Source organism: Atractosteus spatula, chromosome 7 (assembly GCF_055471065.1).
Source record: "Atractosteus spatula isolate fAtrSpa1 chromosome 7, fAtrSpa1.hap1, whole genome shotgun sequence".
Taxonomy (NCBI): Eukaryota; Metazoa; Chordata; class Actinopteri; order Semionotiformes; family Lepisosteidae; genus Atractosteus; species Atractosteus spatula.
Window position 1 is genome coordinate 10,313,519 of NC_142712.1, and position 27,090 is coordinate 10,340,608.

General features: G+C 40.6%; 1 protein-coding gene across 2 annotated transcripts in view; it reads left to right on the top strand.

Moving 5' to 3' along the window:
• Nucleotides 1-27,090, top strand: part of LOC148830424 (F-BAR and double SH3 domains protein 2-like) — a 78,581-nt gene that overhangs the window by 30,041 nt on the left and 21,450 nt on the right. For both annotated transcript variants that reach the window (XM_088920915.1, XM_088920916.1), the window contains exons 4-8: nucleotides 16,148-16,224; nucleotides 16,387-16,531; nucleotides 17,576-17,709; nucleotides 19,978-20,032; nucleotides 20,469-20,597. In XM_088920915.1, the coding sequence (XP_088777041.1) occupies nucleotides 16,148-16,224; nucleotides 16,387-16,531; nucleotides 17,576-17,709; nucleotides 19,978-20,032; nucleotides 20,469-20,597 (540 nt within the window). The remainder of the gene's footprint in view (nucleotides 1-16,147; nucleotides 16,225-16,386; nucleotides 16,532-17,575; nucleotides 17,710-19,977; nucleotides 20,033-20,468; nucleotides 20,598-27,090) is intronic.

Below are 27,090 nucleotides of genomic sequence, written 5' to 3' on the forward strand. Positions count from 1 at the left end.
GTGAGTCACTTGCATTCAGTTTTGATTTGAATTCTTTTAATTATTGAAATAAAAAAAAGGACTCCAGGTATCCATTTCAAATGTGTTTAAGATGGGCATTCAATCCCCAAAAAGCTGAGCACAGTTAATAACGAAGTAGTGTGTTAAGGCTAAGTTCTTCACATAAAGCATGTGGTAAAATGGATTGATTACATGCCGTTTTTCCATATTATACACTTGTTTTTTATCCATATAGGTAACAATGTTACAACTTCATTTCCTGAACCTTATTCATATCTCCAGATTGAGGTTATTGTAAATAATGAAAAGATCAATCAAATCAGGGTTTGTTTTCAGTAAGCCAGGGTCTGACTTATTTTTTCTGTATCTAAATGAGTAAGTAACGGAAGACATCTTATTTGCGAGTGACTTATTTTTGCATGGTATATATTAGGGGTATTAATATTGGATATACTGTATTATACTAAAGTATATATAAAAAGGCTACTTCAGAGGGAAAGATGTATGTTTTTATGTTTAGATGCGTTAAGTTCCACAGCACAGAGATTTAATCAAGAATTTGGTAAGATCCTCCCTAATCCAATTCACTTGTGTGTTTGAGTGGAGGGAGGAGGGTGTAACACATTTCAGGGGATCCAGTTTTCTGATTGACAACAATGGGGGATCGCTGCGTTTTACAGTAACACCGAGCGCATCTAAGACCTGTGTGGCTCTGCCGTCCCCCTTGGGACATCTCTGTCACAGCAGCAGACGCTGCGGTTCTCTTCCTCCCGGGCACACGTCCTTCATTCGAAAGCATTCAGACAGAATCGCGCCCCAGCCCTTGATTCCTCGCTGTACTGTACGTCTTCTCAGAGATGCTGCTTTGACCTCTCGCAAGGTGGCGGCATCCCGACCTAACAGACCGCGGCCAGACATCACTGCTCTGTTTATACTCAGGCAGCCCCCCCCCCCCCTCTCCTGGCAGCTCTGGGGCTACGGCCCCGGGCTACCCGTCCTGCGTTTCCAGTATCCCACCCCGGCCCTTCCAGTGAGAGAGGGAGGGAGAAAAGAAACCGTCTTCCTCGGTTTGTTTTTCCACATGGCTGAGGAACAATTACCTCTTCCACACTGAGCCCTTCTCCCCTTCCTGGGAAAATTGCTAGGAAAGGCCTGCATTTGCATAATCGTCTTTAGTGCTATTGTGGGCGGGCTTTTCTGAGGCGGCCGCGAGAGGCAGCTTGGCCACCTGTCCAGAACAAATGAACTTAGCCTTTGTAGAGCATGATGTGTTCTTCTGTGCCATTACTTTAATGAATAACTTGATTAAATATTAAAGAAAGGGAAACCCATCAGTCAATTAATGTTACCATATTAGAATGTCATAATAAGAACTCCCTTTTGTGTGTTTCTCCCCAACCCCTGGCTCCTGTCTCACTGTGATCCCTCTCTTCTTTATCTTGCCCTTTCAAGGTTTGACGAACTCGGGCTGTTTCTCATTTTTTCCCCCTTATTTTTCAGTGGGTGCGTATATATCCGTGTGCTCTCTTTTGTGCTGCGTAGGGGTATCGATCACAGTTGCCCTGTGTGCAAGTGCTCTCGTCTCGTCTGTTTCTTTGTGTGCCTGGGTGCATGCCTGCACGTGTCTGTGTGCGAGTGTGTGTGCGTGTGTGTGTGTGTCTGCGTGCTGTATTTACTGGCTCTTGCTTACATAGCTTTATAGCTTTATACTGCCCTTTGTGTATCATAGCCCTCATGAATATTAAAAGGGGAAGGAGTGTGGGAATGAAAACAAAAAAGGGAAGAGAAAAACCAAAAACATGTGTTCATATCCCCAGGAAGATAAAAAAATAAAAAAATACTATAGACCATTGGACTCTCCCAGACTGTCATATCCAATCTGTCTACAATAGTAAGCATTGAAGAGCAGATCAACCATGATATAAAACAGATAACGTCCTGATATTTAAAAATCCCTTCTCTTTGTAACCACAAGGAAGAGCGATACAGTAAGTGATTGCCCAGCACATCAGGCTGCCATCATTGAAATCCTCAGGTTTATGTCATTGCTTTGGACCAGATCTGGAATGTTTTAGCGCATTTGTCAGTGCAGGGAACAGACTGTTTTTTGGTGCTCCCACAGGTCTTGCTTAAGATCTCTGTTACGTTGTTTTCCCTGGCTCACATGACAGAGAAAGGAGGCTATTCAGGGGTTGTGAGAGTCTGGAAGAAGTACCTGGCCTTGATGTCCTGGCTTCTGGTTGGATAAAAGGCTGGATGAGATTTTTAGATCACTTAGGTACTAGCAGGCAAGCATCCTGTCTCCTGCAGGTCTGAAAATCTGATTTTCAAGGAGACAATTGTTGGGCTCACGCAGACATTGATGTCTACTTCTTGATGTCATTGATGTCTATTTCTAGACCTTACATTGGAGTTGGATTGGGATTTTGTGTAGTGTCTTCATATTTATGTGATGCTGCGTAGTAGATGCGAAATTGAACCTTTAGGCTGATAGACCCTGAAACAAACAATGGAATCAAAGTTAGTCTGCAGTTTCCTTTCATATAAAAGACTAGGGTGGGGGGGGGGACACATCTGAGGGCTTGATTGGAATCCCTTGAGATCCCTTGTCCTCCTCGATCGGATTTAAGTTGTGCCACTTAACTTTACACTTTAAATTTACAAGCTGCAATGTTTGGGAAAATCCTCACCCGGCCTATTTTTTTCCACCACGGTGGGCTCTGCTGTGAGAAAAGAAACGTTCAGTGCCTGGAAACGTGCCAGGTGCTTAACGGTCTCAAGCTCCCAACCTGGTGGAGTCACTCAGGCGTCAGGCATTTAAAAAACAATAAAGCTGCTGCACAAAGCAGGCTGTTTCGCTGATAAACTGGGACTGCAGGTAGAGCAAGAGCTCTCCAGACTGGCACAGCTGCAGCCTGCTCTGAGGGCAGAGGAAGGTCCTGTCTCTGGTGATAACAGTGCCTCCAGGGAATGTCAGCACACCAGCCTGAATACATTCTTCTTTTTCATGAGGTTAGGATAGTCTGGGCTTCACGCTACACTGCCAAGAGACTTCGATTTAGCCCTCTGCGTCAGAAAAAGACGGTCTCTGTGAGGTGTTGATATAAGAAGCAAATACAGGATACTGGAGGCTTTGTACCTTTTGCTTTTGTTGTTGTGGATGTTGTTCTTGCAAAAGAAATTTAGGTTTGCTGGCTCACTCGCTCCTAAATTGTATGTTTCTCGTCAAACACAAAAGCACTGTCAACATTTCAAACCCCAGAGGACCCTCATCAGCTGGAAACCTCCATGTTAAAGACTGTTGCTAAAACATAGGTAAAGGAAAGGAATAACAGTCAACAAAGAATACAGCAACAGTTGCGCTAGGTTCATAATTACATGCCCAACAACATCAGCTCACAATCCTTTAGGCCCGATTAAGGTGGTCAGCCATTAAACCTGTATGAAAACTCTATTAAGTCATTAATACATTTCCTAAAAATTAATATTATATACATGGATAACCCTGGCACAGTCCTGAATTACAAGACGTGCTTAATAAAATTTGTGTTTGTTAGTAAGATTTGGAAATGTTCTCTCTTAAATAACAGGGTATTAGTATCTGTGTCAGTGATCACGTCAGCAGACGCTCTGCTTTCATTTTCAGCTGTGTCTCTCAGTGGGGTGTTAGAGGAGTCTGCAGTATCGTCTCTTATTTGTTCTGTGTAATTACTGCTCATCAACGCAGAATAAGAGCAGAGGGCTTCACACCTGGGAAGGAAGACTGAGACCCCATGCTCTGTATTCAGGCTCGGGAGTGTGCGGTTCTCTCTCTCACTGCTTCTCTCCGTCCTGCATGCTGTGCAGTGTTAAATTAAAAAAAAAAATCTTATACAAATACCCCCCTGTTTAAATTAAGAGGTGCTAAAAATAGATTCCTTTTAGAATCCTGCAGTCCTGTTTTATGCTATAGAGAACCACAGTGTTATTTTAATTAAAGGTGGATTTCCTGCACTGTGTTTCGGGTGCTAGTGAAATCACCTCAGGAGCTCTGGGTGCCTGAACTCCTTGTCCCTCCACAGCTGTGCTGGGGCTCTCAGCCTGTTGCAGACTCTGGCCAGTGATTTAGGCTGGGAGTCACCCCTCTGGTCTTGTGTGTGTGGGGTAGGGGGGGGGACAGACAGTGGGGGTTGGGAGCTTAGCTGATGCTCCAGTCCCAAGCACAGTATTCTTTTCGCAGGTTGGGGATGGCATGTGAGTGTGGGACCCTCCGGCTTTGTTATATTATCAGGAGCCTGACCTCTGGTACCTCATTATAACATCTGATCAGATCCCATTGAATGATGGCTTGTTGGAAGTGCGGCCAGCTGGAAGTGCGCACTGGCAGGGGTAGCTAAGGAACTGGAGGGGCTTTTGGAGGGGAGGGCTGTTTTTTAATTTAAAGGAAGGGGGGGGAGAGAGTCACTCTGAGGCCAGATGACAAGCAGTAATTTATCACTCTTATTTGTTGTTGGAGCTCCATATTAATCTAGGTCATGTTAATCTACCACAGAGCAAGGTGATGAGTCTGTGTGGGTTTTGCATGGTTAGACAGATCATCGACACCTGACGGAGATAGATGTCAGAATGTTTTGATTTCAGTCTAGGCGTTGAAATTAAAAACCTAATTAATGGACATCCTGCTATGTGTGATGGATACGTTTTCATCGGGAATGTTTCTCATCACCTTTGGTGTTTAAATCGGTCTTCCCAGGAGTCGTTAGACAGTGATCATATAAAAGCGTGTTTCTGTCCCCATGACTTGGGTTCCTTTTTCTCTCTTGATTTGTTTATCGGTGCTGCACAGCTTGGACTGCTTGACAGGCCATTTTTCTGTGGACCCCAGCTGTAACATCAGTTAAATTACAGCTTTCTGTTGTAATTCATTTTTACCCTTGCTGTGGTAATTTAATCAAATCAGCAGTGTTAGTAGGCAACGTATTGATTTTACACAGGAATATATGTTCACCCTTCACAGGCTATTTTATTGCTACAGTATTAATAGAGCTACATAAAAAGTGCGTTGAATGCAGGCTTTCTCACAGGCTTGGATTAGCTTTCAATCTGACACAGGCTGAATTTTCTTGTAACATTACAAGAAATCTTGTAATCTTGTAATCAGAATGAAAAGAAAGTTATATTAAAAAAATCCATGAATTTAAGCCTTCAGTAGGAAGGGAGGTAATGAATTATAACAATCTATTAGCAAATAAATAACATGTTAAATAATTAAAAAGTTTTTGGTCTGAGATGCTGTTAAACATTCTACATCAGTTTATTCCTTAGTTTCACTGATTTTGAAAAGCCTGGAACTGATGATATAGTACAAGCTTGGGGAAAGGTGCTTAAACAGGAGATCAGTGCGGTCAGATGAAGTTTGATTATAGTCCATTTGTACCATGTATATGTTAAAGGATGGTCTTGTGCATCTCGTGTCACAGGGAACTTCTGCACAAATCTCTGAAGTGACCATTTTTCAGCTGTGTCTAGGTTCAGTACACTAGACAGTAACCCTTAACCTAAACCTAGGTAGATTCTCCCAGGCAAAACTAGGTTTTCTCCACCCTTCTGGTTTTTGCCTTTGATTTACAAATTTCAAGAATCTTGCATGCCGTTTGTTCTCTTTGGACCCAGAAATGGGCTTGTGGCACAGCCAGTCTCATACTACATGGTGCGCTTCCTTAAGTGCATTAGATCTCTCTCCACATAAGGCACTTATCCTGTGAATTTGTACTTGTACACTTGTCTGTCATCGTTTTAGCTGAACCTAACCTGCTGAACCTAACCCCCATCAAAAAATCTGAATAAAAGTTTATTTCTGTATCCTCCGGTTTAAGACTCTTAATGAACAGCACGATTTCACTTAAGCTTATTTTGGGATTTACTACTCCAGTCAGAACGCGGAGTGGAGGTCTGTCCAAGAGGCCCACGACAGTGTCCTCACTCCCAGATCCGTTGGTCTAACCTCTGGGCTGGAGCAGTATTTATGCGGGCCAGGAGGTTAAAGGCTGGAGATCAGAATAATAGTGTGGTTGCTCTTCGAGGGGTCATTCGTGATAGAGGACACTTACCCTCAGCAGAATCCTCCTGTCAGTACACGGACATTAAAAGCTGTAATTAGAAGAGATAAATCTGAATCCTTTGCAAACACTTGGCCCTCAGCTTTGTAGTGTTTAGCCATTAGAAATACGCGGATCAGCACAGCATATGGTAGGCAGAAAGCCCTTGGCTATATAACACTACAGGACAATACACCCAGTGCCCAGGAATCACACTCGCAGTCTTGAGGAGGGCTTCAGATTTTCCACTGATATTCAAATGCATTGGGGAAATAAGGTTGACTAGGAATGTCTGCTTACTTTAATGCCTCAGAAGGCAAGCCAATGATATGATGTGATTACAGTGGGGTATTGTGTGCTTCTGAAGGGTCAAAGAGGTGTACCTGCGCTCTGTACAGTATGTTGGTTCTGCTGATTGTGTATGAGAAATAAACTCTCTCTCCCGCAATGAGTTTGCTCATAATCAGATGAATGGGACTGGGTAGGGTGGGTGTGGTTATTGCATCTTTTGAAAGAATGAAAGCCTGATTCTGGAATTCTCATTATGCCCCGGGCTGAATGCATTCATTATGTCCAGTACAGTTGGTAGGGTTTCTCGATAACGAACCTTTACTGAGGGAGCACAATGATGGGGCTGTACTGTAATGGTGAAACTGGAACTGCAACAGAAAAAATGATAATGCTTGTACAATTCCAGATCTTCTGCTTTTGTTTTCTTGCACATTTCCAGACCCTGGAAGTCTCAGGATGGTGTTTAACCTGTGCCGCTATCCAAAGGCTGTAGTGTAAATGTAGGGCAGGTTTTGACTTGGCAGAACTAGTGAAAATCAAACAGCACCATGTCTTCTGCTTCCACATTTCCATGATTTGTGCAGACAGAAATAAAATCAGTGATGTATAATTGTTCTGTCACACAGAGCTGGCCCAAACTGGAACATTGGCACTGAAGAGCTGCAAAGTTATTGTTCTGACAAAGCATTATTCCACTTGTTGACCACAGCAGTTTCCATTGAATTGATTGAAAAACCACATGGTTTTTGAAAAGACGCTGTTTTAATATAGGAGCAATTAATCTTGCCATAGGAGCCAAGGCAGGAAATACTAAGATCCTGTTGTTTTAATCTACAGAGACAAATGCTGATGCAGCATAACCTGCCTGGTCTTTTCTATTCTCTTGTTTCCCAGTGTTTTCCCAGTTCGCTGACTTTACATATTTAAGCTGAGACAATACATTGCCTATACATTTTTTTAATGAAGTTGGTGGATGGGCTTTGTTGTCTGGATGGGCTAGACTGGGTGGGCTGTGAGCGAGGCAGGCAGCTCGAGACCTCTGTGCAGCGCAGAGGGCGCCAGAGCAGTGAGAGAGACTGAGAGGAACCCTGAAACACTAATTTAAGCCAGAAGGAAAATGTCCTTCTTTTCCCACTGCCTTCAGACCATCTCCTAGGACATTAGAGCTTTGATAACTCCAGGTGCCGGTGCTGGAGTAGAACATTGTGCCTCTGCAGTTTCATCCCTTGAAACCAGGTGAATATAGAATGTGTAAAAAAAAACACTGCTGTCACGCATAGTGTCTGTGTTATAGTACAGTTTTGGTTTCAGGGGCACATCTAATGGAGTTTCCCAAAACTGCACACGAACAAAACCTGTAGTTTCTAATCATCCTGTCTCCTATTCACACTACCTGTACTGTTCTGCTTCTATCCTGTATTAACTGAATTGAAATTCTAAACTCACTGCTAGTGTGAATTTTTTCCCTGAGAAATAGAGCTTCTGCAGTGGTTTTGGTTTCAAGCCAGGTTCTCTGCAGACCCACTTTTAGGCTTATTGCACCGCGAGTGGCTAATTCAGCTTTGTAATAGGATACATTGCATTATAATAAAGGTTATATTAGCCACAACATGAATGTGGTGCAGATGCCACAAGCAATGCCCTTGATGTTATGAAGACTAGTAAGGTGTTCTTTTGTGCACGTTGCCAGCTTACTGAAATAGCTGAAGGTTTTTAAACAGTTTAGTTTGTGGCGTGTCAGTGTACTGTGTTTCTCTCTCCCTTTTTAATTACGTATGTACTGTTTAACCGCCTCCAAGGCACACAATACACGCGTCCCGCTCAGGGACAGTTTTCTCTCCGCCGGTCTTGTTTTGTTCAGGAGGCTTTGCTGCGATGCGCAGGGTGAAGGGCGAAGGGCTGAACCCCCTTTTTGGTTTGTTCCTGGGAATTTGAAAAATATCCACGGTGTTCTCCAACAAATATTTGCCCACAACACAGAACGGAAGTAAGCGCTGATGCCTCAGAGCTGAGGGGCGCGGGAGAGTGAGGCGGAGTACAGGAGCCGCGCTGTGTAACTTTCTCTCCTTGGCGCTGGGGTTAGCGGCAGCTAAACGGCACAAGCAGCAATGGCTGTCTCGCACAAGGGGCGGTCTATGAGAGAAAACCCTATCCGGGCCGGGCCTCTCTGACGCCCTTTCGCCCCGCCGCGCAGCCGCTGCCCCGCCGGCGGTAGCGGGAAGGCTGACTCTGCTGTCCGAGGAGAGGCCGGCTGAGTTCGCGAGTGTCCGGTCTGCCGAGGATATCCGCCTGGACAAAAACAGGAACTCCGCAGAGTACACTCCAGCTGGCACCTCTTGGAAGTGCCGACTCCATGCTTTCCTGTTTGTTCAATCTGAAATCTTGACGTATAAATATGTTTAGCCGAAAAATCCTCTTACCAAACATTTTTTCTCATTAGATGTTATTTCATAAAATTAGTTCTTATTTCCCTTCCAGTTTGACTCTTTGGTTGTTTGAGCCTTGAAAGATGTAGATACTGTAAATGCAGACCAGGCTTTTCCAGTGTGTGCGTTTCCCTCACATAACTACATTTCTTTCTTTCGGAGACTATCCATTCAGTTTTTAATGGAACTGTTTATTGGAATAGATTTTTAGTTGTAATTACCCTTAGTACAATATTATAAGAAACCCAAAACATTTGATTGGAAATTTGGATGAATATGCAATTTATTTTACAGAATTCCATTGAGATAATAGGGATTTTGTTAAAAATGGATTTATGCATCTCTATACCTGTTGAGTTCCTTAATAAAATCCTGCTCTTACCTTTTCTTGGATAACAGAACGGGGAGAAAAATCATCATCATCTTTAGCCAAATCAGTGATCAGATTCTCAGAGATTCATCCACTTAATATTGAATTAAAGGTAGAATTGTATAACTAACATATTGTATTATTGTATTAACACTGTTAATAATTAAATTAGTCACTATGACAAAGCCTCTCACTTAGTACAGATTTCTTTTTTCCCCAGAAGATTGAAAACTGATTTTCATGTACTTTTAGCTTGTGCACCGCTGTGTCATGGCCAGTAAAATTTGTCCCACTCCTTCTGTATGCCTCAGAGAGATTGAGCAGCTGTGACTGTCCTCCTCACTGTACACCACTCTCCAGCCAGGTCTCCTGAGGTTACACACAGACCTTGGTATGAAGTGGTTGCCTTTGTGTGATATTATTAATAGCTTTTTTGTTGAGCCTTTATATGTGCTGTAACTTCACAGAGAGTCATTCAGTGCAGTCCTTAATTGTATTAAGAAACCCACAATGCGTCAGACCTCCTGACCTGTTCAACACCACCAGTGATCTATTCACATTGCCCCACACTCTTCTCACTGTCCCCTTTGAGCTGTGGAAACACGTCGAGGGATGAAGAAATCGTTTCAGAGATGCTGAATACACACATGATTTCACATGAAAATGGTGTTGATCTTGCCTATTAGGCATTGCTATCCCAACTGAAGGTGAAGGGGTCTTCAGGTGCTCAAACCTGTGTCAGATATTAACAGTCCTCTAGATGCTCTGACTTGCCTTCTGAGAAGTAGGGGATTTTTCCTTCAGTTTTTGTTGTATCATAAAAAGTAAGAGCATATTCAGTATAATATACTAACTGTACAACAGCTATTCAGTTTCATGTAGGCTGTTTCTAACCCAATCACCAGTTGTCAGCAGTGGTGAATTATCCACTGGTAGAAACAGTAACAGAACTGTGCTATACATTAACTTATTTTAATATATTCAGAAACTTTACTGTCTTTTGTGAACTACAATATAAAAAAACAGCTTTTACAGTCATTACAAGGCAGATAAACTTTCTAGACTGATAAGAATATGAGTATGAATAAACAGTTGGTTTTACTTTTTCCTCTATTTGTTGTCTGAATTTAACAAATGCCTTTTTTCACTAAGTTTCTAGGGTTTGGTCTAATGAGTAGTTTACCTAGACCTCACAGGAAGAAAAAGCTCTCTGTAATCCTGTTCGACATCATCTGTAAACCATGATCAATTTGAAATAAAACTAGAGGATTAGCAAAACCTTACAGGGACAGGTTAATTTTCAAAAATGTTTTACTGCTAAAGTCTGGAACACAATGGAAATCAACCTTCATGAATATTTACCGCAGTATTATTACACTGTAATTTGTGGTTTCCTTGATGTTGAATACGTTCCAACTAAACATTTATAATGTATTACATTCTAGGCCCGTGTGCATTAAGCTCTTCAGTTCATTCTGAGTTATTGTTTGTAGGGGGAGCTGTATAATTGAGTTATTTCACATATTTTGTTGGGTCACCCTGTTTTTCACTCTTTTAAAATAGAAATAGTAAAAAAGGATTTGAGTAAGCCTGACAGGCAAATCTAAACTGTATCTGTAGTGTCAGGCAATGGAACCAGTTTTATTTTTGCCGTTATCCCTCATTTTAAAAAATGCAGGCCTTATTTTATATTTTGCGTTTCCTTTCCTCTGCAGAAATTTTGAGTACACAGTTGCTGAAATCTGCTGTATCCCTGTATTATATGTGTGTATTACTGTAAAAATGTGAAAGAATAAAGTTTGAGGAGCAATAATTTGAATTCTGACTACACAAGACCAGACAAAAAGAATAATTTTAGTGCTGTAAGGTTTGAGTTGGAGTCCTGCGAGTAATTCAGTAGAGTAGTTGACATATTCAATAAAAATACTAGCGAATCCATCACTGCCAGCTCCCATCCTTTCCCAACTGCCAAGCTGCCCAACAGGAGAGAGCCAGGCTAATCTTTCTGCCTCCGTAGCTATTGTATCCATGCTAGGGAAGAAAAGGAAGAGAGAAAAAAAGTCATAAAAAATAAAATCTGATAATTGCATTAATGTCAAGCTGGTTTCATGGTCTCTGTAATTGAATCTTGTCATGGCAGTGTGCCTCTTGCCTGGTCTGTGGCCTCACCGCGGGGAATAGGATAATCTATGTGCTTGCTAGCCAGGCCAGTGGTGCCTTTAAGAGGCTCTGAAGAGGGAGAAATACAGGACAGGGGAGCAGGAGACCAGGGACAGCAGAACTCTGAGCTTCGCCGCTGAACTGAACTTAGGCAAACCAAAAGATGGTCAGAGGTCATCAAGCAGCATCCTGTGTGTAAATTTGTTGCCTTTTGTCTGCATTTATACACTAAACGCTGTTTCCAGTACTTTTGCATTGGCTTCAGTAGAGACTTCCTAAGTGCTCAGAACATCTAATAATTAATTCAGGGCCTGTCGGTCATTTTTGTTTTTTAAAGGCCATTGAAGTGGTAATAGTTGTCTGATTTTGAGGCAGTAGTGGGAGAACCACACGGTTAAGTGAAATGTATGAAATTTGCTTAAGCCATTGTGGAGATGGAGACGCAGGTCATGTCAAGAGACTGCAACTCCGTTTTCCTCCTCCTTCCATGAACCTGAAAGCCTGTCTTCATGAATCACTCAGGCTAGTCTATTTTTCAGTGTCTTGTTTGTCTCTTTGCAGAGATCATTTTATGTTTCCAATATATTTTTTCTAAGTTATATTTAATTGCTACGGTCTCTGTTTTGAAACACTGTTGAATTTTATCCCTCTCTGTAATAGACAATATTGCAGAGTTATATCTGTCTAAATCAGTAGTGAAAAGTAAACACATTTTGGGCACACTGTTATTATTGTGTGTCCGAAAGGTTAGACTTGATTAAAATGTTGTGAAATTGAATGTTAGAACTAGCAATATTATACTCTTTAGACTGAATGTACATTCTTTCAGGATGTGGGTAATGTGTGAGGCTGCTTAATTTCACAGATTTATTTTCTCACGAGTATGATTTTGTGACTGACCAGCCCTTTTATCAGTATTGGTGTTGATGTTTTTTTTTCAACACCTAACTCAGTACCTTTGAATTACTCATGCTGAAGAGGAATATTCAGAAATGCATAAAATAGGTGCACGATGTTGGTGTGGGTTGAAGAGCTCGTTAACAGCCATCTGCTACTTTAACCAAAAGCCTAAAAACACAAGAAGAACAGGCTGTATTCATCTACAGTGTGTTAGTAAGTGCAGCAGTAGCTCTTGAGATCATCGATGCAAGAATTTTAAAAGGGTTAAGAAAATGTGACGCATCACATCGCTGTTCAAAGACCAGCTGAACCAAAAAAGCTATCTGACAGCTTCTGCTGAGGGTGTACTGGCTAGAGAGGCTAGTTTGATGTTCTTTGACACTGCAAGTTCCGGGTTATGGGAAATCTGCTTTCGAAAATGTACTAAAGAGAGTTAGATCTGCTTAAAAAAAATGGCGATATCTTCCAAACTGGGCTGAGATAAGATCTGGATTATCTATTGGTAGCCTATCTTCAAACCCGTCGGTAGTCTTTGATTATCTTACACTAGGAGTTGTGATTTTTAAATCAAATCCGCTTTAAACAAACTATCTTGTGCAAAATAAAGTTTCTTCCCTTCGTAAAGCTAGGAACGGACGTGCAGCCATTCTGAAAACTTGATGGCATAACCAGTATGGCGTTAAACAGATGTTAAGAGCTGTTAAGATGTAACTCCTGGCCGGGCTAATCTGTTGGCTCACCAGTTCAGTTTCGGGGCTAAGACTCGATGGCCTGTGACAGATAAACGAGTGCCCTGCACGTTCCAGGGACCTGTTTGGAGTCCCATTGGGGCAAAGGTTAAACTATCAGTGAAATTCCCGGCAGACTCGTGCACACACTGGCCATCATTGTGCTAGTCGGTGGGGCTGAGATTCAGGGAAGCAGGGCAGCGAGTGGTGGTGAGCAGAGGGAGGGAGGGGTCAGCTGTTCCACGGGCACGCCACAGAAAGTTCCAAAACAGGGCCTTCGAAGTGTTCAGATTTCTGTTGGTCAATTATATGTTTGGGGGGAAAAAAAAACCGTCCAGACATGCCAATGGGAAGGCATTTCTTCCTGTTACATCCCTTCTTTGCAAAAAAAAAAAGCCATTTCGGCTGGGTTTGTTGGGTAACACCCTCTTCCTAAGTGCTTGGACTCGTGACTTAGCCTGACTTCACTGGAGAAAATCTCGTCTGGGAGTTATTTTAAAGCCCCGAGTCGAGAAAAATAAATAGCAGACGTAATCTTAGCTGATCAACATCCCATTGACACAGGACTGATTTAAATTCTCCAGCACTAAATGTCTCCATCAGAGGTAGCATTACTCCTCCTTCACAATAAGCCTTTAGAGAGGATTTCATATCCTCATCTATTTACAGAATTACACAGCACTGTCTTCAAACATGCTTTGTTCCAAACTAAGCAACTATAAGACACAACACACATTTTTATAAAAAAAACCCAGGTGGCTAACAAAAGGAAAATTTAGATACAGAATGAAGATGTGAAGATTGGCTGCAAAACCTTAAATTAACTGATTCGTTTAATTTCAGGCTTTTTTGAAGACATACTCGGGATGACCAGGTTATTTGTGCTCTCAAGACTCGTATTATGGTCGAGGGTTAAACCACTGTTGTGCTGAAGAAAAAATAAGTCTTAAAGGGATTAAAGTAAATGATTTTTTTCATTGCGCCATTGTGTCTCAGGGAGTTAAATTCTGTTTTAACTGCAATTAGGCAGAGCATTAAGCTTCATAAAGCCATCTAGGCCAACTGTGATTAAGACCTTCAGTTTTAGAACACAAAGCCATTGTAAAGTGAGAGTTGGTGTGAGGTGGCAGTCGCACAGTTATAGGGCATCCTTATTTCCTATTGGCTGGCTGCAGGGACAAGGCCTGCTTGGGCACTGTACCAAGCCCTTTTTTTACCACCCAGGTGCTGTGGCAGCTGAACTCAAAGACACCACATGGCCACGAATGGAGTTTTCACAAGATGAATAGGGCATCCAGTTTTATCACTGGGCTACACTGTTACCATTCAGAATCCCTCCTGCCATCCTCCTCTTTCACCATCCTGCGAAAATAAAACAGTGCTGCCAATGAATACCTCTTTGTAACATTTAGATATAACTGTTGCCATAGAGGTACAGACCAGCCCCAGTTCGGACACTGCTGTTGTTTCTGTCTAGTAAGATTCTGAATCTGCTGTAACTGTAATTTGGAGTATATATTTGCTAACATACAGTACCCGTCTTTCCTCTGTTCATTTTGCAAAGGAATGGGCATCCAGAGTATTTTTAAATATTTGCAGTACCTGCAATCCTCTGAATTTATTCTTGTCTCTCGCAGTAATTTTTGTTGATACGTACTGTATTTCTTAGTTTTGTATTTTGTAAAGCACTTGAAATTCCCTCCTCAGTTTAGTGTTTTGCTTAAGATCTGCCTTATCTAAAACATGTTGCAGCTACTTGTCTGTGTGTTTTCTCTCAGCCCTAAATAGCCAGGGATTTCTGTCATACAGTATGACAGTCACTCTTGTATGATCAGAGCTGCTTGAATGCCTGTGCTATAGTAAACTGTTGAAATGACGGTATTTCGCCAAAGTATTTCCTGACTCAGACATTGATGCAAACCGTACGGCTCCCTTGCTGCTTCTGTTTTATGTTGAAGAAAAGAAAGATTTTTTCTTTGCTTTTTCATAGTTCGGGAAAGGGACAAGAAAGAGCTTTTTCATAGAAGAGCAAAGATTTCTGATAAGTTCCTTTCCAAAGGGAAGCCTGTCGGGAGCAACATATCTCCAAGTCTAGTCCCATTCTCCACAGCCATTCCATTCCTCTTCTGTTTGTTAGCATTTTAACTTTAATTTTCCTGGCGGTCCCCTTGGTGCTTTGTTTCATCATGTTGTGGGGTCTAAGATCTAGCTCACTGTTTCCAGAACTTCTGTCCTTTACTCTTAATTCAACCCAACCAACTTGAGAATCAATCAAAGCCCAATATTGTTGATCTTCTCTTGATTGTGACACATGAACATAAACTACTTGATGTCCCATTGAACAGATTGCTGTAATTATTTGTAATGTTGGAGACCTAGCAGCTGGCTTGCTTCGAAAAGAGAAAGAGCACTGCAGCTTGTCAGACTGGAGCTTGCTGTTGTATGTCTGCTTCATTTTTCCAGTCCTCATCTTAGCAATAAATTCTTTTCACTTGATTGAAGTGATGTGAGAAGGGACACATATGGCCTGAAAGCATTCTGCTTGATCCTTGGATCCACTTGGTTCTGTCATTGTAAAGATCATATTCTCCCTGTATGCACGTGCTATATTCCCCAGACATGAATTACATGTTAACGTTGAAATTAAAGCACAATCTTTTTCTAAACAATTTGTTCCTTGAATTGTGAGCTCTTAATAGGTCACTATCTCAAGAAGAGCAAAACTGAGATTGGGAAACATCTGAGTTAGTTCAACAACAATCTGTGGGGAGTACTGACATACAGAAGACATGATGGATGGATTAATACCCTCATTCATTTATTTCTTTTTTTAATTGTATAATGTTAGCATGCCCAAAGGGGTTGGGCAGCCAGTTGACCTTGGACCCCTAGAGGTTTTTTTTTCTCCTTACTAAGGAGTTCTTCTCCTCTGTTGTCTTCTGGTCTTTTCTGTTCTGTCCTCACAACATGTATGGTTAAGCACCTTGGGGCAACCTTGTTGTGAAAGGCGCTATCTAAAAATAAAGTGAATTGAATTATCTCATTTAACTCCTGATGATTTCAGAATCAAGGTCACCAAACACCTTGAAATACACATGGCAAGTACTGTCATATATTTTGCCAAATGAACAGGTCATAGCCTTGATGCCCAATATTAATGTCTTTATTTAGACATTTTTCTCCTTATTTTTGCAGGCTTTACAGAAGCTGGCAAGCCAGTACTTAAAGAGGGATTGGCCAGGAATTAAAGCAGAAGAACGGACTGACTATAGGTAAATACTACTACTACTACTACTAATAATATAGTTTACAAATACCTTATTGCTTTTTTTGAGTGATTAACTTGAATGGTGGTGCTGCTGCATTTTCTTATTATACCTCATGTGATTATATGTCTTTGTCTCACTGTGATCAAATGGTTGTCTCTCCTTCAGGAATGTCTACGCTGTCTGGAAGTCTTTCTTAGAAGGGACAGTGCAGGTGAACCAGTCTCGCATTAATATCTGTGAAAACTACAGAAATGAGATTTCAGAACCTGCCAAGATGGTCAAACTGCTGAAGGAGCAACAGCTGAAAAAGGTTAGCACCCTCAAACTCACAGCACTGGCAAAGCCTGACACCCAGATAAGGCCACCAGAAGCTTAGCAAAGTGGAGCTGTTGAAGTAATGCAGGTTTTTTAGAAATGTTTGTGAAAGATGTTTAATAGCTTTATCTGAAAATTGTGTTTTTGAACAAAATAACATAGAATGAAATCCAGAGCTTATGAGATGTCTTAAGAAAGCTTCTCCCTCACAGACAAAGAGTATTTCTAAACCTTATTTCTTTATAACTGTGTCTAGAACTGCTAGAAACTAATAGACTGTAAAGATTTCTGGATATTTTTTCCTGTGATATACTACAGTGATGATTGCAAACCTGCGCTTGAAACTCTCCATTTGTTCTTAAAATATTTACTTGTCACATTGCTGTTAACAGTCAAGTATGGCGCTAGTCCTGCATCATGATGCTGTCTTCTATTTTAAGCTGTTGTTTTTACAGCCTGTTTGCATTCTTAAATGTGTGCCTGTATTTTGGGAATGCTCTACCAGTGGGTAGGTCTCCGGACTCGTGACTGGTGTGTTGTGAGTCCAAGTCCCCTGTTCCAGACATTAGTGTTCCATCTAGAGTGAAGTACTTTACTACAGTTGCTCAGTTGCTCCAGCCTGCCCAGCAGTATGGAGAACCAATATTTGCTGGGGGAAGGTTTGGTAACAGACTGGCATCATGTCGGGGGGGTGAGAGTTATGAGTTGTACTCTGTTTGCTTAAAGCCATGGAAACCAGGATAAGCTCTGGACTGATGGACCAGAACTGCCTACTTAGCGGTGATCTCGTTAATATGTAAATATTCGGCCTGGCTTTTTGGTCTATTTCATTTTTTTCCGTCGGCAGTGAGTTGGAGGTGTTTTAGTTCAGTACTGCATTTATTTCGAATGTTAAAATCTGCTTCAGTCCCGATCTCTTTTGTTTTGTATCCCCTGGCTCAAGCGCCACGAGTTGTTGCCGTGTGGGGAAAAGCACAGCGCTGGCCTCTGTCCGTCTCCTGCTGCTTTCTTCACGGTGTTGTCAAATGTGTTTCTGCAGTGTATAGAGCAGTTGACACGGATTCAGGCTGAGCTTCAAGACACGGTCAAAGACCTGGCTAAGTCCAAGAAGAAGTATTTTGAGATGGAACAGATGGCCCATGCAGTGCGGGAGAAGGCCGACATTGAAGCCAAGTAGGTGCATCGGAAGAATGAAATTTACAACAGTGAGAAAGTCAGACCGCTGATAACTAGGTGTAATGAGTTCTGAAAAAAAGCACTGTAAGAACCTGTGAAACAGAATTGGAGTTTTTGACTCGAAATAGTAACCTGCTAGGCTTTGAAAACCAGGTACTGATAACTTGAAAGTGAATGAGACTCTCTTTCGCAATAATCATAGGTGTGAATTTTTAATTTTTTTTTAAAGTCATGGGGTTTACTCATCTTTTAGTTTTCTAAAACTATTACTGTGCTCCCCCCATCACCTTTATAAATGGTGAAAAAAGAAGTGAAAGTTGGTATTAAATTAAGATCCTGGTGGAAATCTGACTCATTTTCCTAACTGGTCTGTATTAGCGCATTGTGCTTGGTGGTGATCCCATCATTGCTGGTCTTCTAGCTGAAAGAGCAGGGGTTTTTAAATTCTGAACAGTTAGGAAAGGGCCAGTTTGCCTCACGATGCCACAAGAACCTCAAGTTATCAGGCCTTCAGTTATCTTTATCGTGCTGTCATTAGACTAATGACCGTTTGCTTTCAGTACTCTCCTTCATCCATTTAGACTCCAAGCAGTGAGGAGAGACTGCAGCTGGGTATACCAGAAACTGAAAAAACACGAAGAAGAGCTTTTATCATCTTATGTCTTATCCAACAGAATGCTTTGAAGAGTTCTGTTTGATTCCATTTCCACTGAAGTTGCCAGGCTTAATGATAGCAAATGAAATACGCAGAATGTGGATTGTTAACTGTGGCTTTCATTATTCAAGAACATACAGCCTAATTTCAGAAAGACAAGTAATGAGCATTCTTAGAAAACACTTTTCCAGTTAGTAATTCCCACTAGTACAGCATTTTTTTCTTTAAAGGATCCACAAAGTTTTTATCTCAGGTCTTATTCTGACTTCCTCTGATGACCACTGGGCTTCTTCTGTCCATCCACAGTGGGATTATGTGAATATGCATTTTCAAGTATCTTTGCAGCTCTTTATAGTGCTTGGTTCTGTATGAATGTGAATTGGAAGTAGAGCGTTAAGCACATCTAAAACACTGGTGTGCTGCATTTAGCAGTCAAATACATAGGTAATACATTTTAAATAGGAAATGTTCTATATATATTTCTTTTTACGTATTCTCAAAGCTCATGGCACACACTTAAGGAGTTTTTGTGCAGATAAATAACCCTGTTCTCTTCAGGAATCTGCAATGATCACTAAATTGAAGTGCCAAAATGTTGGAAATTCTGTTACATTATCAGGCCTTATCCATCTGTTAAAAAGCAGAATTCCGTCCTCCTCTTCAATACCCAATAATCTAACTTCTCTATGTTAATGCTTTTAGCAGATGTTCTGAAAAATGGGCTTTTGCTTATTTCTTATTATTAGGCTTATTTATCTTCAGTACAAGCCCTTACAGTCTAGGTTCATATCGATGCATAGTACTGAAACAGCTCGTTTGGCTTACTTATGATTTACTGATTACTGCTAACTCTGGCTTTTTTCAATTTTTGTCCTGCCAGACCTCAGCTCTGTCTTTGATATTGTTATTCAGAACACTTGCTGAATAGTTTAGAGAGGTTTGTAGGTATTAATGGAACTATTGTGGCATAGTTTAAACCTTGCATGACTGACGGAAAAGGTTGTTCAACTTGGGTTTCGTTTCCCCTCAACTAAGTTGGTCATATCGAATGTCTCTCTGGGCTCTGTTGTTGGTCCTATTCATTTTAATATCTAGATATTATAATTGTATAAGTTTCTTAGTAGGTATTATGTCTATTTTCTTTTCTTTGCTGGTGAATTCCTTTTCAGATAAAAGCATGGCATGAATCAAGCACTCTGTACCTTATCAGAGTGCTTACACAATAATAAAGAACTGATGGAGCAAATGTTTTTACTTTTGGACTGTGACCTTCTTTCATTTCCGTGAATAAGGCTTTCAGTCCTGGGAGACACTGTTTTCTGTACCAGTGTGCCATGGATGATGGACATTTGTTCTATTCTGTTCTCTTGTTTTTGCTTTTATCTTGTTTTAAAGAACCTTTAGATAGTGGATTGTGAATGGTTCTATATTACATTTCAAGAAAAACAATCACTATCTCAAGTAAATGCTGAAAGACTAATATCCTTCTAATATCTAGTTATCCAGAGTGTTCTGAAGCTTAATTGCACCAGTCACTCTGAGAAAATGATGTTAAAAGATGACCTTTTTGGATGCTTTTCTTAAAAATGATTCTCTTCTCCTTATTACAGGTCCAAACTGAGTTTATTTCAGTCAAGAATAAGTTTGCAAAAGGCAAGTGTAAAGGTAAGAGTTATCTCCCAAGACATCTTTCACATGTATGCAGGGCCTTGACATGTTTGTTTTTTTAAACTTAAATCTCTTCTCATAGGATGAGTTTTTGCTTGCGCTGCCAGCTATGAATAATAAGAACGGTAACCTGGTACTTTGAGTATATAACTAGTGAATCACAGTAGACAACAGCAGTGGTGTTTTTAAAAGGTCATATTGATTTAGGTATTTTATTATTCAAGCCAGAACTGAGAAGCCCAGCACTATATCAGAAAGTCTTACCCTGATGTCCTTGGATGTGCTGCATTGCAAGGAGGTTGTGACTGACATGTATACAGGACCAGAACCAAAAGGGTTGATGAGTATATGAAGTGTTTAAATGGATAGGATTCTCTGCAAAAGTTCTTTTTCCCAGGTTGCTTTAAACTAGCAGCTTGCCTGTCTCTTGCAGTTAAAAGCCAAGAGGAATGATTGCAACTCGAAAGCCACCCATGCCAGGAATGATTATCTTCTCACCCTGGCTGCTGCAAATGCCCACCAAGACCGCTACTACCAGATAGACCTCATCAGCTGCATCAAGGTAAGGCAGTGGGTGCCACTGAGAAACAGTAGGGATGGGGCTAAGTGCCTCTAGGGAGAACAGGAAGAGCATTGTTTTTCAAACACTTCACATTACAGGTTACTGAGCCATAACACTGCGCCATGATTTATTTTCCAGTCGAGGGTTGTGTTCGACGGTAGTGGAAGACAGGAACAGGTTAATCTGAAGTGATAAAATATTACATGCGTCCAAGAAACATGATGAATCATGTTGCTGAACTGATGAGGTCAGGGCTGTGAGCTGTGAGCTGTGAGCTGTTCGCGCACAGCAGACTCCTCTTCCAGCAGTGACACACCGAACAGATGTCATCAGAGCTGACTGACAAGCGGTGCGTAGGAGGGCTGTGATCCATCAGCTCAAGGACTCCTAGACACAGAAAGCTGCAGTGTGGCTCAGATGACTTTACAGTACCCAGCTACATTAAAGTGACCACCCTTGACACCTGATGATATCAGAGGACTAACAAAGTACTTCCATATACCAGCTTTGGCTAGTGCATCATGCAGGCTCTGATATGAAGGCAGTCATACAGATGGGTGAAAGTTATTCCACTGGCACAGCTACAGGTGATTTTCATATGTCTACATTCTATATATTTACATCACACAGTGATAGTATTTGGGTATTTAGATCATCTCTGTTTAATTATTGAGTTAATTTTCATGCCTATATTGAAGTTTAAAGTGAAGATTAACCTTCTGAACAGTGTTTGAAATACAATCCTTGAGAGCTCCCACTCAAATGAATTGGCTGCCTCAGTGACAGACAAGGTGCTTTTGTCTTGAGGGGCAGAAGACAAACGCCCGTCACCTTCTCTGTCCAGAATAACCTCCATATCTCGACCTGATAGGAAACTAAAGGAGCCAGTTGATCCCACATATTAGTCCCACAGATCATTACCTTCATCACAGCCGCAACTGAAGCTAATCCTCCTAAAAGATTGGCTTAAGTCTGTGCTGCATTATTTACAACACCTTGTGATATACATGCCATGTTACAGTATGTTCAGGTTGGTTATGTTATTTGCAGAGAGCAATCATGTTATTTACAGTATTTCCAATATTTCGGCCAGTGACTTCATTAGCTTTGGAGAACTCCCTTTTCTTCTGTCAGAAACACAGATTGACCTTGTTGTATCTGTCTCTTAAGGTAGTGTGTTAAAAAAAAACATGTTCTGTATTGCTGTAAAGCAGTTTATTCCTTGTTTGTATGAATTTAATTTTCAAGGGTAATTTCTAGCCTCAGTCTCTCGAGACACAGATAAACAATTTCTTAGATTTGTGGGAATGTTAACAATGTGCTACTTTCTTGATTTTTTGTGTGAAATTAGCATTGTTTTCTGAAAACAGAATTGGAAGCTTACTGTGGTGTCACATTCCTACTGCCAATCTGTCGCTGTTTTCTTCAGTTTGTTCAGGCAGTGGTAGTTTGGTGTCTCTGCCTTGCCAAGTCCTACACGATTAACGTTGTTAAACATGAGCCCAATTACTCCTTGCTTAGGTTGGGTTAGTCATTGAAAAAAACTAATGATCCATTTTACTGACACAAATTCCATGGGATGGTTTGGTCATTTCTTGATTCACTGCTATAAAACATACGTGCTGGGATGGTTTGTATTAATCTATTTTTTGTCTGTCTTATTATCTTTGTTCAGCTATTCTAATATGTGGGATAGGGTTTATGAGGCTGTTAATGCAGTTAGAATATTTATTCCATAATCCTGCTTTCAACCTTGTATTTTAATCCTCAGTGCAGGGCTGTACATACTGTACAGTAGCAAATCCCTTCGAGTTTGGGCACACTCGTAAACTCTAATTTTTAAGCTTTTTTTATAGCCAATACTTATTGGCTCTCATCTTTATGCCAGAGACATTTTTATAGACACCAAATGTGCTTGATATTTTGATCAGGAACAGAAACTCTTGAACACTAGAACTAGTAAAAGAAAATATTAAACTTATATTTATCGGCCAGAATATAGATTGTTGAAAAATTGAGCCCATCTATTCAAAAGTGGTCTTTTGTACATGTTGTATATACAGTATAAAGATATCTGTGAATCATTATTTTACTGGCAGTGTTTAACATTGTCTTTTTTCATAGCCTTCATAGCACAATGGGGTTAATTGTCACCAGAGCTTTTGATTGATATATGACTCAGCCTGTTGCAAAGTTTCACTTCAAAAGATGCTTAGGGTGCAGGGATTTTATTGTGCAAAGGAACAAGTAATAGGTTTATTCCATGCTGAAAAAAAGAAGAAAGAGAACACAACGTTTCGGCCGTGGAGCCTTCTTCAGGTGTGAGAGAGACAGGGCAGTAGGCAAAGGTAAAGTAGCGGGAGAACAAAGGTTGGGAGGGAGGAGGAGTGAGAGGCGGGAGCAGGGGACAGAAAGAGAGGCCAATCAAGAGGTGTGAAGTCAGAATGGGTGCAGAGAGGTGTGAAATGAAACTTCCAATGAATGGAGAAAATTTAAAAGAACATTAGTCTGTCGTTAAGGGAAGGGAGAAGGTGTGATCCTAGCTGCAGAATAATTTTAGTTTCGGTGGTCTTTCTGATGTATGAGTTTGGAAAACCGTCTTTGAGAACACAGACGGAGAGATTAGAAAATTTTTTTGTGTCTGCTATTTGTTAAAAACATTATTCGCAAAGTTGAGTTTCTTGTACAGGAGATGTGGAAGGTAGGTAGTGTGCAGAAACCATAATATCCAAATATTCAACTTCAGCCATTTGTTGAGAACTCCACATCCATACAGTGATGAGGCATTGAATGGATATTATGTGGGATATTTCCTGTTTGAGGTTGCAACATGTTGTGAAGAAACCATCAAATTAATTAACCATTATGTTAAATTCTTTCTATAAAAATTTGACTTGTCCTGGGGTAATCGAGGGTTAAGCTCCTAAAGTCCTTTATTTCTGCTTCATCCTGTGATTGTCAGGCTAGAAAGAAAAGTGACTTCGGGAGACAGTGTGATGTCTGCTTGATAAAGGTTGTAAACAATTCCCTCTGGTCTCTTGGGTTTGTAATAAAACGGTTCGAGTGTAGCAAGTTTCATTTCAGACATTCTGGTTATCCTCACAGTGGTGTGACGCTTAAGAATAGTATTTCTTAGATGTATTTTTCAGGAGAGTTCCACAGTTTCTATACAGTGTGATATGGGTTAGTGATCTAACCTCGTGGCCTACCTCTGCATGTTGGAGCCATAAAAAAAAAAGCATATGTGTTTTGTCAAGGTTCTAGTGTCTTTAGTCTGTTAGTAGTGGCTCTTTGTTGCTCATTAATCAGAGCACTATATGATACATGTTGAGTTGTATCGGCACATGCATAGTATTGACAGATAAGAGCACTAATTATTTCATGGACTTTGCTGGTGGCAAAAAACAAAATAGTGTTTCGTAATAAATAATTTACCAGCATTCTCATGACAGTGTGCCAGGTCTTGGCGGGCAGCAAGCTGTGGTAATGTACTGCACTGTACATTCTCTTTGATTTGCTTAAAGTTATAAAGGTAATGACCCAAATGGCGTCATTCGGGGATTAAGAGAAATCCCTAGGCTGGTGTGTTTGGAATACTTGGCACACAGAAGAATGGAAAGGGAATCGACACTGGAACCTGTGGAATGTCAGAGAGCACCCCCTTCTGTTGACTTGAGATATTGCGGCCTAGCTAAGTAGAAAACGTCCTACCTACCTGATGATCACAATTTTTAGAAAAGCGTGCTTCCCATTCTTCATTGAGATTGCAGTACAGAATATCAAGGCATGGTGCCATTATGAAGCATGTTTTTTCTTGCTATTTGTAAGTAGCTTAATTGTTGCCATTAGTGTTCCTGTTGTTGTGAAGGCTGTTTTTTGTCAAGTGAATCTCTCAGTATGTCCTCTCATGCACAACAAGACATGTTTGGGCTTCCTTGCTGTGCTAGCAGGTACATACCTGTCTCTTGTTGGTGGTGATTATTTTATTGATGGTAATTGTAAGAAAACAGATGAATAATCCATATATCCAAAACCCTAAAACTTCTCAGGAAGACTTTTTTTTGCAAGTGCTTGTTAAAATGCCTTATAGCTGTATCCAGTCTTTTTTTGTCATTGCTTATTTAATACACTTGATTTATCTTTAGACTACTGTCCGTCCAGCCCGAGGGTGTATGTAACTTTTAAAACACTCCCTTCAGAACTGTGCCCAGGTCACTAAATTAGTCTTTGAACAATTTTCAGGACTGCAGCACCTAACTTACACGGGTGGACATGAAGATGCTGGTTATGTGATTTTAGTGTTATTGTAAACCATAATGGTTTTTCAAGGGTTTTTCGTTTTATATGAACACAGGATCCTGGGCATAAATCAGATCACTTTTAAGCAATCACTAAGCCTCTTTTCGTTTTTTTTTTTCAAAATCTTTCAGCGGTATGCCTTTCTTAACTGTCTACCTGACCTTACCACAACAACAGCAGTGAAGAAAAAAGAGAACAGAACATAAAGCCTGCATTGTGCAGCTGTACAAAACCCTGTAAGCAAGGACTAAATGAAGGGCTGATGTTTTCATCCTTCCAACTTTTATTACCACATCAAGCACTTCAGTGATATTGAAGGAAAAGTGTGTATTATCGTTGTACCTTTCCTTGTATAATTGTAGGCAAATTAAGATTTTAATGCATGAAATCAAGACAGATATGGTGTCCTCTTTGTCATGAAGTGACATGAATCAGAGCTACAACAGTGAGGCTCTTTAATGTATTTTGTGCATGCAGAATGGTTACTATAAGGCATTGGCTCCTTCTGGTTGTTTGGTTGCTAGTGTTTAGGAGAACACTCCTTTTTTAAAGAATGTGTTTTTTAGAAATGCCTATATTTGATGTTAATATTAAAAGTATGGGTGGAGTTAGAGGGCATGCCAGTTTTATTCCTTTTAGGAATATTTAGCACTCTGTTAGGTCTTTCAGAATCTGCTCTCTCACCAGTCACCTTAATGGAATGCAGAAAAGCTATTCAACACTCAAGTTGCCTGATTTAAGCTTTGCTATAATTGGATAATTGCTGAAAGCGGAAGGGATTGGGAGAAGTTAGATTTTATTTCAGACAGTACCTCCACCCTCATAAGGAAATTCCCTGGTACCAACATCACTGCATTGTTTCCTGCAGTAGACAAACAGACACAAGAGACTAGCTTGGATCTGCTTGTACAGCTGTTTTTAAAGAGGCACGACCAATCAATTTGGATTTTGCTGCCTCTTTATGAGGTGGTAATCCCATAGGCTAACTTTATCAGTGAAAATATAATATACTGTACACTTGTCTTTTTTAAAGCTGCCATTTAAAATTTATTTAGGTGCTCTATAATTTCGGCAAATGATTTACAGTGGTATTTAGTACCACCCAGGTTTAAGATAGTGGGTAATTAATCAGACTTAATGTGCAGTTATGTCTTCAGTAGCAGAGTGTGTGCAAAATTAGATACAGGATTACTCATCTGAGCTCAGAATTTCTCTGTAAAATCACTTTACAGTAAATCTGTTATGCTCTTAAACTACTGTATGATCATAATGATATTCAAAAAAGAAGGTTAGCTATTTTATCATTAGTCCAAATGGGATGTCACATTTTTTAGCACTGGAGTTTCTCTGGATTTCAGAGATATACTCTACAAATAAACACCAGAGACATTTGTATAGTGACAGTGAAGTCCGGTATCAACTGGTGATGCAAGGAACAGGGTCTTTCAGACAATTTTCTGAGGGACTAGGGAGCTCTGCCACTGGTGGAACATGCATCTGTATAGAAGTAATGGTTGGCTGCTGATCTTGAGTTCAGTACTTTTTGTTTATGTTTTGAAAAATGAATGAATGAGGTACTCGTATCCAGCGATGGTAAAAACTAATTTGCATCAGTACAACAAACAGGTTTTTTGGGGTTCATTCAAATAGGCATGTTCTAGTTCACATCAGTAGATTTTTCTTTGACAGCGCAGTGTTTTTTATGGGTTTAAAACAAATAGGCAGCAAATACTGCATGTATAAAATTTGTTGATTTTGTGCATCTATTTTGCTTTTTATTACAGTTCTGACCGGGATTCCACTTCTGTTTTGAACTGTTCAGCCTTTAGTCTTTTTTAACCTCAGGCTGTGCTGAACAAAACAAGGAAGTAATTAGCTCAGGTGCTGAGACTCCAGAGAAGACTTGGGGGTCCTTTGTGTGGGTGCGGAGGGGTTCTATACTTACAGGACTCTGTCAGAAGGAAATGCAGCATTTTGCTGATGTCCACTATACAGTATGTCCACTTTAAAAAACCATGAAAGAAGATGCATCTCTCATTTGGCTGCCTGGAAATTAATTTACTGAAATCCCATCCCAGTACTTAAAGCTTATGAAATATGATTTTTTTTTAGATTAAAAAGTGCTGTATCGTTCTTATGTAAAGGCCATCAAACTGTTTCAGCACACCATGACAACAATACAAATGTTCTGGCA